Source organism: Salvelinus namaycush, chromosome 10 (genome assembly GCF_016432855.1).
Source record: "Salvelinus namaycush isolate Seneca chromosome 10, SaNama_1.0, whole genome shotgun sequence".
NCBI classification, from domain to species: Eukaryota; Metazoa; Chordata; class Actinopteri; order Salmoniformes; family Salmonidae; genus Salvelinus; species Salvelinus namaycush.
Window position 1 is genome coordinate 49,677,234 of NC_052316.1, and position 16,385 is coordinate 49,693,618.

The 16,385-nt window shown below is 47.4% G+C and overlaps 1 protein-coding gene across 1 annotated transcript in view; it reads right to left on the minus strand.

The window, feature by feature from the left end:
• The window catches only part of LOC120054383 (protein Shroom2-like), a 157,242-nt gene that overhangs the window by 112,157 nt on the left and 28,700 nt on the right, over positions 1–16,385 (minus strand). The window contains exon 3 of the mRNA XM_039001795.1: positions 10,691–10,839. Within this exon, the coding sequence (XP_038857723.1) occupies positions 10,691–10,839 (149 nt within the window). The remainder of the gene's footprint in view (positions 1–10,690; positions 10,840–16,385) is intronic.

Below are 16,385 nucleotides of genomic sequence, written 5' to 3' on the forward strand. Positions count from 1 at the left end.
GTATGCTTCTTGATTAATTCATCATTAAAATAAAATCATCATGTTAATTAACAGTTAAACACTACCGACAGTTTTGATCAACAGTTATGAGTTTTAATCAGTTGCATTTGGACAAGTAAGATACAGAAGAAGGAAACAGTTTAATTTCTGAACAGTCATTCAACTAACTACTATTGAACAAGAAAGTCTGCAGGTAAAATTGATAAGTTCTGCCCTCCAGTTCTGATATAACTGCTCCTATAGCAGCATCAATGATTTGCGACTTCAGCGCCCAGTACAGGCGCTTGAGGCTAACGACTTCAGCGCCCATGAGGCTAACGGCCAGCTAACAGCCTAGCACTATTCACCCATGAGGCTAACAGCCTAGCACTATTCACCCATGAGGCTAACAGCCTAGCACTATTCACCCATGAGGCTAACAGCCTGGCACTATTCACTCATGAGGCTAACAGCCTGGCACTATTCATCCATGAGGCTAACAGCCTAGCACTATACATCCATGAGGCTAACAGCCTAGCACTATTCACCCATGAGGCTAACAGCCTAGCACTATTCACTCATGAGGCTAACAGCCTGGCACTATTCATCCATGAGGCTAACAGCCTAGCACTATTCACCCATGAGGCTAACAGCCTGGCACTATTCATCCATGAGGCTAACAGCCTGGCACTATTCATCCATGAGGCTAACAGCCTAGCAGTATTCATCCATGAGGCTAACAGCCTAGCACTATTCACCCATGAGGCTAACAGCCTAGCACTATTCACCCATGAGGCTAACAGCCTAGCACTATTCATCCATGAGGCTAACAGCCTAGCACTATTCATCCATGAGGCTAACAGCCTAGCACTATTCACCCATGAGGCTAACAGCCTAGCACTATTCACCCATGAGGCTAACAGCCTAGCACTATTCACCCATGAGGCTAACAGCCTAGCACTATTCACCCATGAGGCTAACAGCCTAGCACTATTCACCCATGAGGCTAACAGCCTAGCACTATTCACCCATGAGGCTAACAGCCTAGCACTATTCACCCATGAGGCTAACAGCCTGGCACTATTCACTCATGAGGCTAACAGCCTGGCACTATTCATCCATGAGGCTAACAGCCTAGCACTATACATCCATGAGGCTAACAGCCTAGCACTATTCACCCATGAGGCTAACAGCCTAGCACTATTCACTCATGAGGCTAACAGCCTGGCACTATTCATCCATGAGGCTAACAGCCTAGCACTATTCACCCATGAGGCTAACAGCCTGGCACTATTCATCCATGAGGCTAACAGCCTGGCACTATTCATCCATGAGGCTAACAGCCTAGCAGTATTCATCCATGAGGCTAACAGCCTAGCACTATTCACCCATGAGGCTAACAGCCTAGCACTATTCACCCATGAGGCTAACAGCCTAGCACTATTCATCCATGAGGCTAACAGCCTAGCACTATTCATCCATGAGGCTAACAGCCTAGCACTATTCACCCATGAGGCTAACAGCCTAGCACTATTCACCCATGAGGCTAACAGCCTAGCACTATTCACCCATGAGGCTAACAGCCTAGCACTATTCATCCATGAGGCTAACAGCCTAGCACTATTCACCCATGAGGCTAACAGCCTGGCACTATTCACCCATGAGGCTAACAGCCTAGCACTATTCATCCATGAGGCTAACAGCCTAGCACTATTCACCCATGAGGCTAACAGCCTAGCACTATTCACCCATGAGGCTAACAGCCTAGCACTATTCACCCATGAGGCTAACAGCCTAGCACTATTCACCCATGAGGCTAACAGCCTAGCACTATTCACCCATGAGGCTAACAGCCTAGCACTATTCACCCATGAGGCTAACAGCCTAGCACTATTCATCCATGAGGCTAACAGCCTGGCACTATTCATCCATGAGGCTAACAGCCTAGCACTATTCATCCATGAGGCTAACAGCCTAGCACTATACATCCATGAGGCTAACAGCCTAGCACTATTCATCCATGAGGCTAACAGCCTAGCAGTATTCATCCATGAGGCTAACAGCCTAGCACTATTCATCCATGAGGCTAACAGCCTAGCACTCTTCATCCATGAGGCTAACAGTTACCTCTACTCTTCATCCATGAGGCTAACAGTTACCTCTACTCACCCATGAGGCTAACAGCTAACGCTACTCACCCATGAGGCTAACAGCTACCTCTACTCACCCATGAGACTAACAGCCTAGCACTATTCACCCATGAGGCTAACAGCCTAGCACTATTCACCCATGAGGCTAACAGCCTAGCACTATTCACCCATGAGGCTAACAGCCTAGCACTATTCACCCATGAGGCTAACAGCCTAGCACTATTCACCCATGAGGCTAACAGCCTGGCACTATTCATCCATGAGGCTAACAGCCTAGCACTATTCATCCATGAGGCTAACAGCCTAGCACTATTCACCCATGAGGCTAACAGCCTGGCACTATTCATCCATGAGGCTAACAGCCTAGCAGTATTCATCCATGAGGCTAACAGCCTAGCACTATTCATCCATGAGGCTAACAGCCTAGCACTATTCACCCATGAGGCTAACAGCCTAGCACTATTCATCCATGAGGCTAACAGCCTAGCACTATTCATCCATGAGGCTAACAGCCTAGCACTATTCATCCATGAGGCTAACAGCCTAGCACTATTCATCCATGAGGCTAACAGCCTAGCACTATTCATCCATGAGGCTAACAGCCTAGCACTATTCATCCATGAGGCTAACAGCCTAGCACTATTCATCCATGAGGCTAACAGCCTAGCACTATTCACCCATGAGGCTAACAGCCTAGCACTATTCATCCATGAGGCTAACAGCCTAGCACTATTCATCCATGAGGCTAACAGCCTAGCACTATTCATCCATGAGGCTAACAGCCTAGCACTATTCACCCATGAGGCTAACAGCCTAGCACTATTCACCCATGAGGCTAACAGCCTAGCACTATTCATCCATGAGGCTAACAGCCTAGCACTATTCATCCATGAGGCTAACAGCCTAGCACTATTCATCCATGAGGCTAACAGCCTAGCACTATTCATCCATGAGGCTAACAGCCTAGCACTATTCATCCATGAGGCTAACAGCCTAGCACTATTCACCCATGAGGCTAACAGCCTAGCAGTATTCACCCATGAGGCTAACAGCCTGGCACTATTCATCCATGAGGCTAACAGCCTGGCACTATTCACTCATGAGGCTAACAGCCTAGCACTATTCATCCATGAGGCTAACAGCCTAGCACTATTCACCCATGAGGCTAACAGCCTAGCACTATTCATCCATGAGGCTAACAGCCTAGCACTCTTCATCCATGAGGCTAACAGCCTAGCACTATTCATCCATGAGGCTAACAGCCTAGCACTCTTCATCCATGAGGCTAACAGCCTAGCACTATTCACCCATGAGGCTAACAGCCTAGCACTATTCACCCATGAGGCTAACAGCCTGGCACTATTCACCCATGAGGCTAACAGCCTAGCACTATTCACCCATGAGGCTAACAGCCTAGCACTATTCACCCATGAGGCTAACAGCCTAGCACTATTCACCCATGAGGCTAACAGCCTAGCACTATTCATCCATGAGGCTAACAGCCTAGCACTATTCATCCATGAGGCTAACAGCCTAGCACTATTCACCCATGAGGCTAACAGCCTGGCACTATTCATCCATGAGGCTAACAGCCTGGCACTATTCATCCATGAGGCTAACAGCCTAGCAGTATTCATCCATGAGGCTAACAGCCTAGCACTATTCATCCATGAGGCTAACGGCTAGGGGAAACCTTCCAAAAGGACAACCATCTCTGCAGCACTCCACCAATCAGGCCTTTATGGTAGACAGACGGAAGCCACTCGTCAGTAAAAGGCACATGACAGCCCGCTGGAGTTTGCCAAAGGGCACCTGAAGGACTCTCAGACCATGAAAAATAAGATTCGCTGGTCTGATGAAACCAAGATTGAACTCTTAGACCATTTTCGTGGAACAGTTTCATTTACTTTAAATGTCTTCATATCTCAAAATCAATGTTGTGTGGTTAATTAAAATTATATCTAAAGGAAAATGATACAAATCTAAAATGTAACTTCTATTGACATTGTCAACATGTAAAAAATAGTCTACATAAAGCCAACAAACAACAACAGTGCAGCCTGCAGGTAGAAAATATCCTGATAAAAATAAATATCCTATAAATCACATTGGCTACGCATGGCCAGTCTGCAACATTGTATAAAATATTAACCTGGTCCAGCCCCAAACTGGTGCTAACCAACTGGCAACATTGTATAAAATATTAACCTGGTCCAGCCCAAACTGGTGCTAACCAACTGGCAACATTGTATAAAATATTAACCTGGTCCAGCCCCAAACTGATGCTAACCAACTTGCAACATTGTATAAAATATTAACCTGGTCCACCCCAAACTGGTGCTAACCAACTGGCAACATTGTATAAAATATTCTGTCCCCTCAGTGTTTCCTGTATCAGTGAGCTCTGGACAGACACAGCTGTAGACTATTTGCTTAAGGGATAAGAAGTCATCAAGTAGGCATATTTTATGAAGTTTCAAAAGGGAGAGAACTGAAAATATTTCTCTAATAGGCTACTTTGAGGAATTATTGTCATTCTCAATGGATGTAAAAACAGACTTTGTTTACTTGCTGTTTGAGGTAAAGAAAAACAGACTTTGAGAAGCTCCACGGTGGTGGTGAGTTAAGACAATCAGACATACTATCAGATCCCCAAAAGGGACACATTTTATAGGACTACACTTGCGCGCAGGCCAGGTCACCTAGGACTACTTCTATCTGTAATCAGGTGCGTGTCCTTACTCAAGAATGGCAGGAGCGCTCCAAACAAAAGACAATTAATTGACAACTCATAACTGGAATGAAATCAAAACTTTCTCCCAAGTGTAGCCTAGTTTAACCTTAACCCCAGATGGTGCTCTCTGCTAACAACGTGCCCCACTCCTACAATGACACTAGTACGATTGGGATAATAATGGATTGAATGCTGTTGCAAAGCTAACTAAAAGGCAGCATTCCCCAAGAGAGGATGGCTTTCACTTCAGCAGTAATAAATTCATGAACTTCTTTGAGGAAAAGATCATGATCATTAGAAAGCAAATTACGGACTCCTCTTTAAATCTGCGTATTCCTCCAGGGCTTAGCTGTCCTGGATCTGCACAGCTCTGCCAGGGCCTGGGATCGGGAGAGACACTTAAGTGTTTTAGTACTATATCTCTTGACACAATGATGAAAATAAGCACGGCCTCTAAACATTCAAGCTGCATACTGGATCCTATTCCAACTAAACTACTGAAAGAGCTGCTTCATGTGCTTGGCCCTCTATCCACCGGATGTGTACCAAACTCACTAAAAGTGGCAGTAATAAAGCCTCTCTTGAAAAAGCCAAACCTTGACCCGGAAAATATAAAAAACTATCGGCCTATATCGAATCTTCCATTCCTCTCAAAAATTTTAGAAAAAGCTGTTGCGCAGCAACTCACTATCTTCCTGAAGACAAACAATGTATACGAAATGCTTCAGTCTGGTTTTAGACCCCATCATAGCACTGAGACTGCACTTGTGAAGGTGGTAAATGACCTTTTAATGGCGTCAGACCGAGGCTCTGCATCTGTCCTCGTGCTACTAGACCTTAGTGCTGCCTTTGACACCATCGATCACCACATTCTTTTGGAGAGACTGGAAACCCAAATTGGTCTACACGGACAAGTTCTGGCCTGGTTTAGATCTTATCTGTCGGAAAGATATCAGTTTGTCTCTGTGAATGGTTTGTCCTCTGACAAATCAACTGTACATTTCGGTGTTCCTCAAGGTTCCGTTTTAGGACCACTATTGTTTTCACTATATATTTTACCTATTGGGGATGTTATTCGAAAACATAATGTTAACTTTCACTGCTATGCAGATGACACACAGCTGTACATTTCAATGAAACATGGTGAAGCCCCAAAATTGCCCTCGCTAGAAGCCTGCGTTTCAGACATAAGGAAGCGGATGGCTGAAAACGTTCTACTTTTCTCGGACAAAACAGAGATGCTTGTTCTAGGTCCCAAGAAACAAAGAGATCTTCTGTTAAATCTGTCTCAAATAAAACTGTGAAGGACCTCGGCGTTACTCTTGACCCTGATCTCTCTTTTGATGAACATATCAAGACTGTTTCAAGGACAGCTTTTTTTCCATCTACGTAACATTGCAAAAATCAGAAATGTTCTGTCCAAAAATGATGCAGAAAAATTAATCCATGCATTTGTTACTTCTAGGTTAGACTACTGCAATGCTCTACTTTCCAGCTACCCGGATAAAGCACTAAATAAACTTCAGTTAGTGCTAAATACGGCTGCTAGAATCCTGACTAGAACCAAGAAATTTGATCATATTACTCCAGTGCTAGCTTCCCTACACTGGCTTCCTGTTAAGGCAAGGGCTGATTTCAAGGTTTTACTGTTAACCTATAAAGCGTTACATGGGCTTGCTCCTACCTATCTTTCCGAGTTGGTCCTGCCGTACATACCTACACGTACGCTACGGTCACAAGACGCAGGCCTCCTAATTGTCCCTAGAACTTCTAAGCAAACAGCTGGAGGCAGGGCTTTCTCCTATAGATCTCCATTTTTATGGAATGGTCTGCCTACCCATGTGAGAGACGCAGACTCGGTCTCAACCTTTAAGTCTTTACTGAAGACTTATCTCTTCAGTAGGTCATATGATTGAGTGTAGTCTGGCCCAGGAGTGTGAAGGTGAACGGAAAGGCTCTGGAGCAACGAACCGCCCTTGCTGTCTCTGCCTGGCCGGTTCCCCTCTCTCCACTGGTATTCTCTGCCTCTAACCCTATTACAGGGGCTGAGTCACTGGCTTACTGGTGCTCTTTCATGCCGTCCCTAGGAGGGGAGCGTCACTTGAGTGGGTTGAGTTACTGACGTGATCTTCCTGTCTGGGTTGGCGCCCCCCCCTTGGTTTGTGCTGTGGTGGAGATCTTTGTGGGCTATACTCGGCCTTGTCTCAGGATTGTAAGTTGGTGGTTGAAGATATCCCTCTAGTGGTGCGGGGGCTGTGGGTGGGGTTATATCCTTCCTGTTTGGCCCTGTCCGGGGGTATCATCGGATGGGGCCACAGTGTCTCCTGACCCCTCCTGTCTCAGCCTCCAGTATTTATGCTGCAGTAGTTTATGTGTCGGGGGGCTAGGGTCAGTTGGTTATATCTGGAGTACCTCTCCTGTCTTATCCAGTGTCCTGTGTGAATTTAAGTATGGTCTCTCTAATTCTCTCCTTCTCTCTTTCTCTCTCTCGGAGAACCTGAGCCCTAGGACCATACGTCAGGACTACCGGGCATGATGACTCCTTGCTGTCCCCAGTCCACCTGGCCTTGCTGCTGTTCCAGTTTCAACTGTTCTGCCTGCGGTTATGGAACCCCTACCTGTCCCAGACCTGCTGCTTTCAACTCTTAATGATCGGCTATGAAAAGCCAACTGACATTTATTCCTGATTATTATTTGACCATGCTTGTCATTTATGAACATTTTGAACATCTTGGCCATGTTCTGTTATAATCTCTACCCGGCACAGCCAGAAGAGGACTGGCCACCCCTCATAGCCTGGTTCCTCTCTAGGTTTCTTCCTAGGTTTTGGCCTTTCTAGGGAGTTTTTCCTAGCCACCGTGCTTCTACACCTGCATTGCTTGCTGTTTGGGGTTTTAGGCTGGGTTTCTGTACAGCACTTCGAGATATTAGCTGATGTACGAAGGGCTATATAAAATAAACTTGATTGATTGAATGCATCAATACAAATTTAGATTAGGAATGATGGTAATTAATGGTGAATGTACTACTGGTGATACTGGTGTGTTATCCTCGTGGCCTCCGCAATGGATCAGTCCACCGAGACGGGCCTCCGCAATGGATCAGTCCACCGAGACGGGCCTCCGCAATGGATCAGTCCACCGAGACGGGCCTCCGCAATGGATCAGTCCACCGAGACGGGCCTCCGCAATGGATCAGTCCACCGAGACGGGCCTCCGCAATGGATCAGTCCACCGAGACGGGCCTCCGCAATGGATTAGTCCACTGAGACAGCCGTGAATCAGACTGGTGTCTCGTGAAAAATGCCAACATTTTTGTAAATATATTTGCCACTGCTCGACTAAAAATATATATCTTGTTTGTTCGACCAACAGCCTATCGACCAAACAATCGAACAGTCGACTAAATGGGGTCAGCCCTACTTTGAATTGCACTGAATTAAATTCTACTTCCATTCACTCAAACGCTGCATCCTGTGGAGTGTGGCAAATTCAACTTGAATTTCAACTCATGAGTTGAGCTGAACCCTGGCATACTCCATCCTGAATACGGGAATCTTCCAATCGGATTTCTGGAAAACCAGAATTTTGCAACCCTAGGTGGGGCCTTAACCCAACCTGGCTGGGTGGGGCCTTAACCCAACCTGGCTGGGTGGGGCCTTAACCCAACCTGGCTGGGTGGGGCCTTAACCCAACCTGGCTGGGTGGGGCCTTAACCCAACCTGGCTGGGTGGGGCCTTAACCCAACCTGGCTGGGTGGGGCCTTAACCCAACCTGGCTGGGTGGGGCCTTAACCCAACCTGGCTGGGTGGGGCCTTAACCCAACCTGGCTGGGTGGGGCCTTAACCCAACCTGGCTGGGTGGGGCCTTAACCCAACCTGGCTGGGTGGGGCCTTAACCCAACCTGGCTGGGTGGGGCCTTAACCCAACCTGGCTGGGTGGGGCCTTAACCCAACCTGGCTGGGTGGGGCCTTAACCCAACCTGGCTGGGTGGGGCCTTAACCAAACCTGGCTGGGTGGGGCCTTAACCAAACCTGGCTGGGTGGGGCCTTAACCAAACCTGGCTGGGTGGGGCCTTAACCAAACCTGGCTGGGTGGGGCCTTAACCAAACCTGGCTGGGTGGGGCCTTAACCAAACCTGGCTGGGTGGGGCCTTAACCAAACCTGGCTGGGTGGGGCCTTAACCAAACCTGGCTGGGTGGGGCCTTAACCAAACCTGGCTGGGTGGGGCCTTAACCAAACCTGGCTGGGTGGGGCCTTAACCAAACCTGGCTGGGTGCGGCCCGGTCAGATACACTACTACATCAAAATGTCATTCTTTCCTCCCCCTCCTCCTCTCATCTTAAATCAATACTGCTGGAAACTGTGTCAACAACCCTGAACTCTCAACTGCTGCTGCAATCTCGCAGCACACAACCAGCCTGCTATCACAGCCCTGTAGCGGACAGAGCACAGAGCAGTCAGAGCCCTGTAGCAGAGCCTCAGCACAGAGCAGAGTCACAGCCCTGTAGCAGACAGAGCACTAGCACAGAGCAGAGTCACAGCCCTGTAGCAGAGCCTCAGCACAGAGCAGAGTCACAGCCCTGTAGCAGAGCCTCAGCCCTAGCCCAGAGAGCCCTGTAGCAGAGCCTCAGCCCTAGTCCAGACAGCCCTGTAGCAGAGCCTCAGCCCTAGCCCTAGTCCAGACAGCCCTGTAGCAGAGCCTCAGCCCTAGCCCAGAGAGCCCTGTAGCAGAGCCTCAGCCCTAGCCCTAGTCCAGACAGCCCTGTAGCAGAGCCTCAGCCCTAGCCCTAGTCCAGACAGCCCTGTAGCAGAGCCTCAGCCCTAGCCCTAGTCCAGACAGCCCTGTAGCAGAGCCTCAGCCCTAGCCCAGAGAGCCCTGTAGCAGAGCCTCAGCCCTAGTCCAGACAGCCCTGTAGCAGAGCCTCAGCCCTAGCCCTAGTCCAGACAGCCCTGTAGCAGAGCCTCAGCCCTAGCCCAGAGAGCCCTGTAGCAGAGCCTCAGCCCTAGTCCAGACAGCCCTGTAGCAGAGCCTCAGCCCTAGTCCAGACAGACCTGTAACAGAGCCTCAGCCCTAGCCCTAGTCCAGACAGCCCTGTAGCAGAGCCTCATCCCTAGTCCAGACAGCCCTGTAGCAGAGCCTCAGCCCTAGTCCAGACAGCCCTGTAGCAGAGCCTCAGCCCTAGCCCTAGTCCAGACAGCCCTGTAGCAGAGCCTCAGCCCTAGCCCAGAGAGCCCTGTAGCAGAGCCTCAACCCTAGCCCTAGTCCAGACAGCCCTGTAGCAGAGCCTCAGCCCTAGCCCTAGTCCAGACAGCCCTGTAGCAGAGCCTCAGCCCTAGCCCTAGTCCAGACAGCCCTGTAGCAGAGCCTCAGCCCTAGCCCAGAGAGCCCTGTAGCAGAGCCTCAGCCCTAGTCCAGACAGCCCTGTAGCAGAGCCTCAGCCCTAGCCCTAGTCCAGACAGCCCTGTAGCAGAGCCTCAGCCCTAGCCCAGAGAGCCCTGTAGCAGAGCCTCAGCCCTAGTCCAGACAGCCCTGTAGCAGAGGCTCAGCCCTAGCCCTAGTCCAGACAGCCCTGTAGCAGAGCCTCAGCCCTAGTCCAGACAGCCCTGTAGCAGAGGCTCAGCCCTAGTCCAGACAGACCTGTAGCAGAGACTCAGCCCTAGCCCTAGTCCAGACAGACCGACACTGTGCAGAGAAGAACAGCTCAGTGATAGCCCAGGGACCTCCATCTCATCTCTCCCCTGTAACCATAGGGACCGGTTACCTGGAGGAGCAGCCAGGGGGATAAGCGCAGCAGTTGTGTGTTGGGGTGTGTGTGGTTTCCTACCTCTTGACAACCAGATTGAGGGTCTTGTATGATCCCTTGACCAGGCAGATGGCCTCCTGTCTGTAACCGCTCAGAGGGACCTGGTTGATGTTCACCATCTCGTCTCCAACCTGGAGGCTGACCGCTGCTGCCTTGCTGCCCTCCTCCACCTATACCACACACAGCAGGGTTAGGGTTAACACAGCAGGGTTAGGGATAACACAGCAGGGTTAGGGATAACACAGCAGGGTTAGGGTTAACACAGCAGGGTTAGGGTTAACACAGCAGGGTTAGGGTTAACACAGCAGGGTTAGGGTTAACACAGCAGGGTTGGGGTTAACACAGCAGGGTTAGGGTTAACACAGCAGGGTTAGGGTTAACACAGCAGGGTTAGGGTTAACACAGCAGGGTTAGGGTTAACACAGCAGGGTTAGGGTTAACACAGCAGGGTTAGGGTTAACACAGCAGGGTTGGGGTTAACACAGCAGGGTTAGGGTTAACACAGCAGGGTTAGGGTTAACACAGCAGGGTTAGGGTTAACACAGCAGGGTTAGGGATAACACAGCAGGGTTAGGGTTAACACAGCAGGGTTAGGGTTAACACAGCAGGGTTAGGGTTAACACAGCAGGGTTAGGGATAACACAGCAGGGTTAGGGATAACACAGCAGGGTTAGGGTTAACACAGCAGGGTTAGGGTTAACACAGCAGGGTTAGGGTTAACACAGCAGGGTTAGGGATAACACAGCAGGGTTAGGGATAACACAGCAGGGTTAGGGTTAACACAGCAGGGTTAGGGTTAACACAGCAGGGTTAGGGTTAACACAGCAGGGTTAACACAGCAGGGTTAGGGATAACACCACAGGGTTAGGGTTAACACAGCAGGGTTAGGGTTAACACAGCAGGGTTAGGGTTAACACAGCAGGGTTAGGGTTAACACAGCAGGGTTAGGGTTAACACAGCAGGGATAACCCAACAGGGTTAGGGATAACACAGCAGGGTTATGGTTAACACAGCAGGGTTAGGGTTAACACAGCAGGGTTAGGGTTAACACAGCAGGGTTAGGGTTAACACAGCAGGGTTAGGGTTAACACAGCAGGGTTAGGGATAACACAGCAGGGTTAGGGATAACACAGCAGGGTTAGGGTTAACACAGCAGGGTTAGGGTTAACACAGCAGGGTTAGGGTTAACCCAACAGGGTTAGGGTTAACACAGCAGGGTTAGGGTTAACACAGCAGGGTTAGGGATAACACAGCAGGGTTAGGGTTAACACAGCAGGGTTAGGGTTAACACAGCAGGGTTAGGGTTAACACAGCAGGGTTAGGGATAACACAGCAGGGATAGGGTTAACACAGCAGGGATAACCCAACAGGGTTAGGGTTAACACAGCAGGGTTAGGGTTAACACAGCAGGGTTAGGGTTAACACAGCAGGGTTAGGGATAACACAGCAGGGTTAGGGATAACACAGCAGGGTTAGGGTTAACACAGCAGGGTTAGGGTTAACACAGCAGGGTTAGGGTTAACCCAACAGGGTTAGGGTTAACACAGCAGGGTTAGGGTTAACACAGCAGGGTTAGGGTTAACACAGCAGGGTTAGGGATAACACAGCAGGGTTAGGGATAACACAGCAGGGTTAGGGTTAACACAGCAGGGTTAGGGTTAACACAGCAGGGTTAGGGATAACACAGCAGGGATAGGGTTAACACAGCAGGGATAACCCAACAGGGTTAGGGTTAACACAGCAGGGATAACCCAACAGGGATAGGGATAACCCAGCAGGGTTAGGGATAACCCAGCAGGGTTAGGGATAAACTACACATGACCACACAGCTGGGCAGTAGTCCAGGTGCAACATGAACACACAGCTGGGCAGTAGTCCAGGGGCAACAAAACTACATGACCACACAGCTGGGCAGTAGGCAGCGCAATGCCCTATCATGGACACACCTCTTTCCATTTTAGCAACGTTTGAGTCTATATGGTTTTGACCATGACAACTTGCTATCCAGGGTTACACCAAGCAGCTTAGTCTCCTCACCTTGCTCAATCACCACATTATTCAGTAATAGATTGAAATGAGGTTTAACATTGAGCGAGTGATTTCATCCCAAAAACTATGCTTTTAGTTTGAGATATTTAGCACCGGCCTATCGTTAGTTACCCATTCTAAAACCGACTGCAACTCTATGTTAAGTGTCTCAGATATTTATTTTACTGTTGCAGCCGAAGTGTATACTGTTGAGTTGTCAGCGTACATAGACACACAGGCTTTATTCAAGGTTATTAGTAAAAACAGAAAACAATAATGGCCCTAGCCAGCTTCCCTGCGGTACACCAGACTCAACTGAATTAGCATTGGAGAGGCTTCCACTAAGGAACACCCTCTGTTCTATTAGGTTAATCTCAAGCCATAATAAGGGGCTTCCACTAAGGAACACCCTCTATTAGGTTAATCTCAAGCCATAATAAGGGGCTTCCACTAAGGAACACCCTCTATTAGGTTAATCTCAAGCCATAATAAGGGGCTTCCACTAAGGAACACCCTCTGTTCTATTAGGTTAATCTCAAGCCATAATAAGGGGCTTCCACTAAGTTACACCCTCTGTTCTATTAGGTTAATCTCAAGCCATAATAAGGGGCTTCCACTAAGGAACACCCTCTGTTAGGTTAATCTCAAGCCATAATAAGGGGCTTCCACTAAGGAACACCCTCTGTTAGGTTAATCTCAAGCCATAATAAGGGGCTTCCACTAAGGAACACCCTCTGTTCTATTAGGTTAATATCAAGCCATAATAAGGGGCTTCCACTAAGGAACACCCTCTGTTAGGTTAATCTCAAACCATAATAAGGGGCTTCCACTAAGGAACACCCTCTGTTCTATTAGGTTAATCTCAAGCCATAATAAGGGGCTTCCACTAAGGAACACCCTCTGTTCTATTAGGTTAATATCAAGCCATAATAAGGGGCTTCCACTAAGGAACACCCTCTGTTAGGTTAATCTCAAGCCATAATAAGGGGCTTCCACTAAGGAACACCCTCTGTTCTATTAGGTTAATCTCAAGCCATAATAAGGGGCTTCCACTAAGGAACACCCTCTATTAGGTTAATCTCAAACCATAATAAGGGGCTTCCACTAAGGAACACCCTCTGTTCTATTAGGTTAATCTCAAGCCATAATAAGGGGCTTCCACTAAGGAACACCCTCTGTTCTATTAGGTTAATCTCAAGCCATAATAAGGGGCTTCCACTAAGGAACACCCTCTGTTCTATTAGGTTAATCTCAAGCCATAATAAGGGGCTTCCACTAAGGAACACCCTCTGTTCTATTAGGTTAATCTCAAGCCATAATAAGGGGCTTCCACTAAGGAACACCCTCTATTAGGTTAATCTCAAGCCATAATAAGGGGCTTCCACTAAGGAACACCCTCTATTAGGTTAATCTCAAGCCATAATAAGGGGCTTCCACTAAGGAACACCCTCTGTTAGGTTAATCTCAAGCCATAATAAGGGGCTTCCACTAAGGAACACCCTCTATTAGGTTAATCTCAAGCCATAATAAGGGGCTTCCACTAAGGAACACCCTCTATTAGGTTAATCTCAAGCCATAATAAGGGGCTTCCACTAAGGAACACCCTCTGTTCTATTAGGTTAATATCAAGCCATAATAAGGGGCTTCCACTAAGGAACACCCTCTGTTCTATTAGGTTAATCTCAAGCCATAATAAGGGGCTTCCACTAAGGAACACCCTCTGTTCTATTAGGTTAATATCAAGCCATAATAAGGGGCTTCCACTAAGGAACACCCTCTGTTCTATTAGGTTAATCTCAAGCCATAATAAGGGGCTTCCACTAAGGAACACCCTCTGTTCTATTAGGTTAATCTCAAGCCATAATAAGGGGCTTCCACTAAGGAACACCCTCTATTAGGTTAATCTCAAGCCATAATAAGGGGCTTCCACTAAGGAACACCCTCTGTTCTATTAGGTTAATCTCAAGCCATAATAAGGGGCTTCCACTAAGGAACACCCTCTATTAGGTTAATCTCAAGCCATAATAAGGGGCTTCCACTAAGGAACACCCTCTATTAGGTTAATCTCAAGCCATAATAAGGGGCTTCCACTAAGGAACACCCTCTATTAGGTTAATCTCAAACCATAATAAGGGGCTTCCACTAAGGAACACCCTCTGTTCTATTAGGTTAATCTCAAGCCATAATAAGGGGCTTCCACTAAGGAACACCCTCTGTTCTATTAGGTTAATCTCAAGCCATAATAAGGCAGAGGATGCAAATCCATAACACCTACGTTTTTTCATTTGATCAAACACATTTTTTCCAAAAGTTTTGTAACAGGCTGATTGGTCAGCTGTTTGAACCATTAAAGGGTGCTCTGCTATTCTTGGGTAGCTGAATGACCTTTGCCCCCCGCCATGTCTGAGGGCACACACTGTCTTCTAGGCTTAAATTGAAGATGTGGCAAACAGGAGTCACAATAGGGTTAACGCATCAGGGTTAGGGCTAAAACACCTGATTTAGGGTTAAAACACCTGATTTAGGGTTAAAACATCAGGGTTAGGGCTAAAACATCAGGGTTAGGGCTAAAACATCAGGGTTAGGGTTAAAACACCTGATTTAGGGTTAAAACATCAGGGTTAGGGTTAAAACACCTGATTTAGGGTTAAAACATCAGGGTTAGGTTTAAAACACCTGATTTAGGGTTAAAACATCAGGGTTAGGGCTAAAACACCTGATTTAGGGCTAAAACACCTGATTTAGGGTTAAAACATCAGGGTTAGGGTTAAAACACCTGATTTAGGGTTAAAACACCTGATTTAGGGTTAAAACATCAGGGTTAGGGCTAAAACACCTGATTTAGGGTTAAAACACCTGATTTAGGGTTAAAACATCAGGGTTAGGGCTAAAACATCAGGGTTAGGGCTAAAACATCAGGGTTAGGGTTAAAACACCTGATTTAGGGTTAAAACATCAGGGTTAGGGTTAAAACACCTGATTTAGGGTTAAAACACCTGATTTAGGGTTAAAACATCAGGGTTAGGGTTAAAACACCTGATTTAGGGTTAAAACATCAGGGTTAGGGTTAAAACATCAGGGTTAGGGTTAAAACATCAGGGTTAGGGTTAAAACACCTGATTTAGGGTTAAAACACCTGATTTAGGGTTAAAACACCTGATTTAGGGTTAAAACATCAGGGTTAGGGTTAAAACACCTGATTTAGGGTTAAAACATCAGGGTTAGGGTTAAAACACCTGATTTAGGGTTAAAACATCAGGGTTAGGGTTAAAACACCTGATTTAGGGTTAAAACATCAGGGTTAGGGCTAAAACACCTGATTTAGGGTTAAAACATCAGGGTTAGGGTTAAAACACCTGATTTAGGGTTAAAACACCTGATTTAGGGTTAAAACATCAGGGTTAGGGTTAAAACACCTGATTTAGGGTTAAAACATCAGGGTTAGGGTTAAAACATCAGGGTTAGGGTTAAAACATCAGGGTTAGGGCTAAAACACCTGATTTAGGGTTAAAACATCAGGGTTAGGGTTAAAACACCTGATTTAGGGTTAAAACATCAGGGTTAGGGCTAAAACACCTGATTTAGGGTTAAAACATCAGGGTTAGGGTTAAAACACCTGATTTAGGGTTAAAACATCAGGGTTAGGGTTAAAACACCCGATTTAGGGTTAAAACATCAGGGTTAGGGT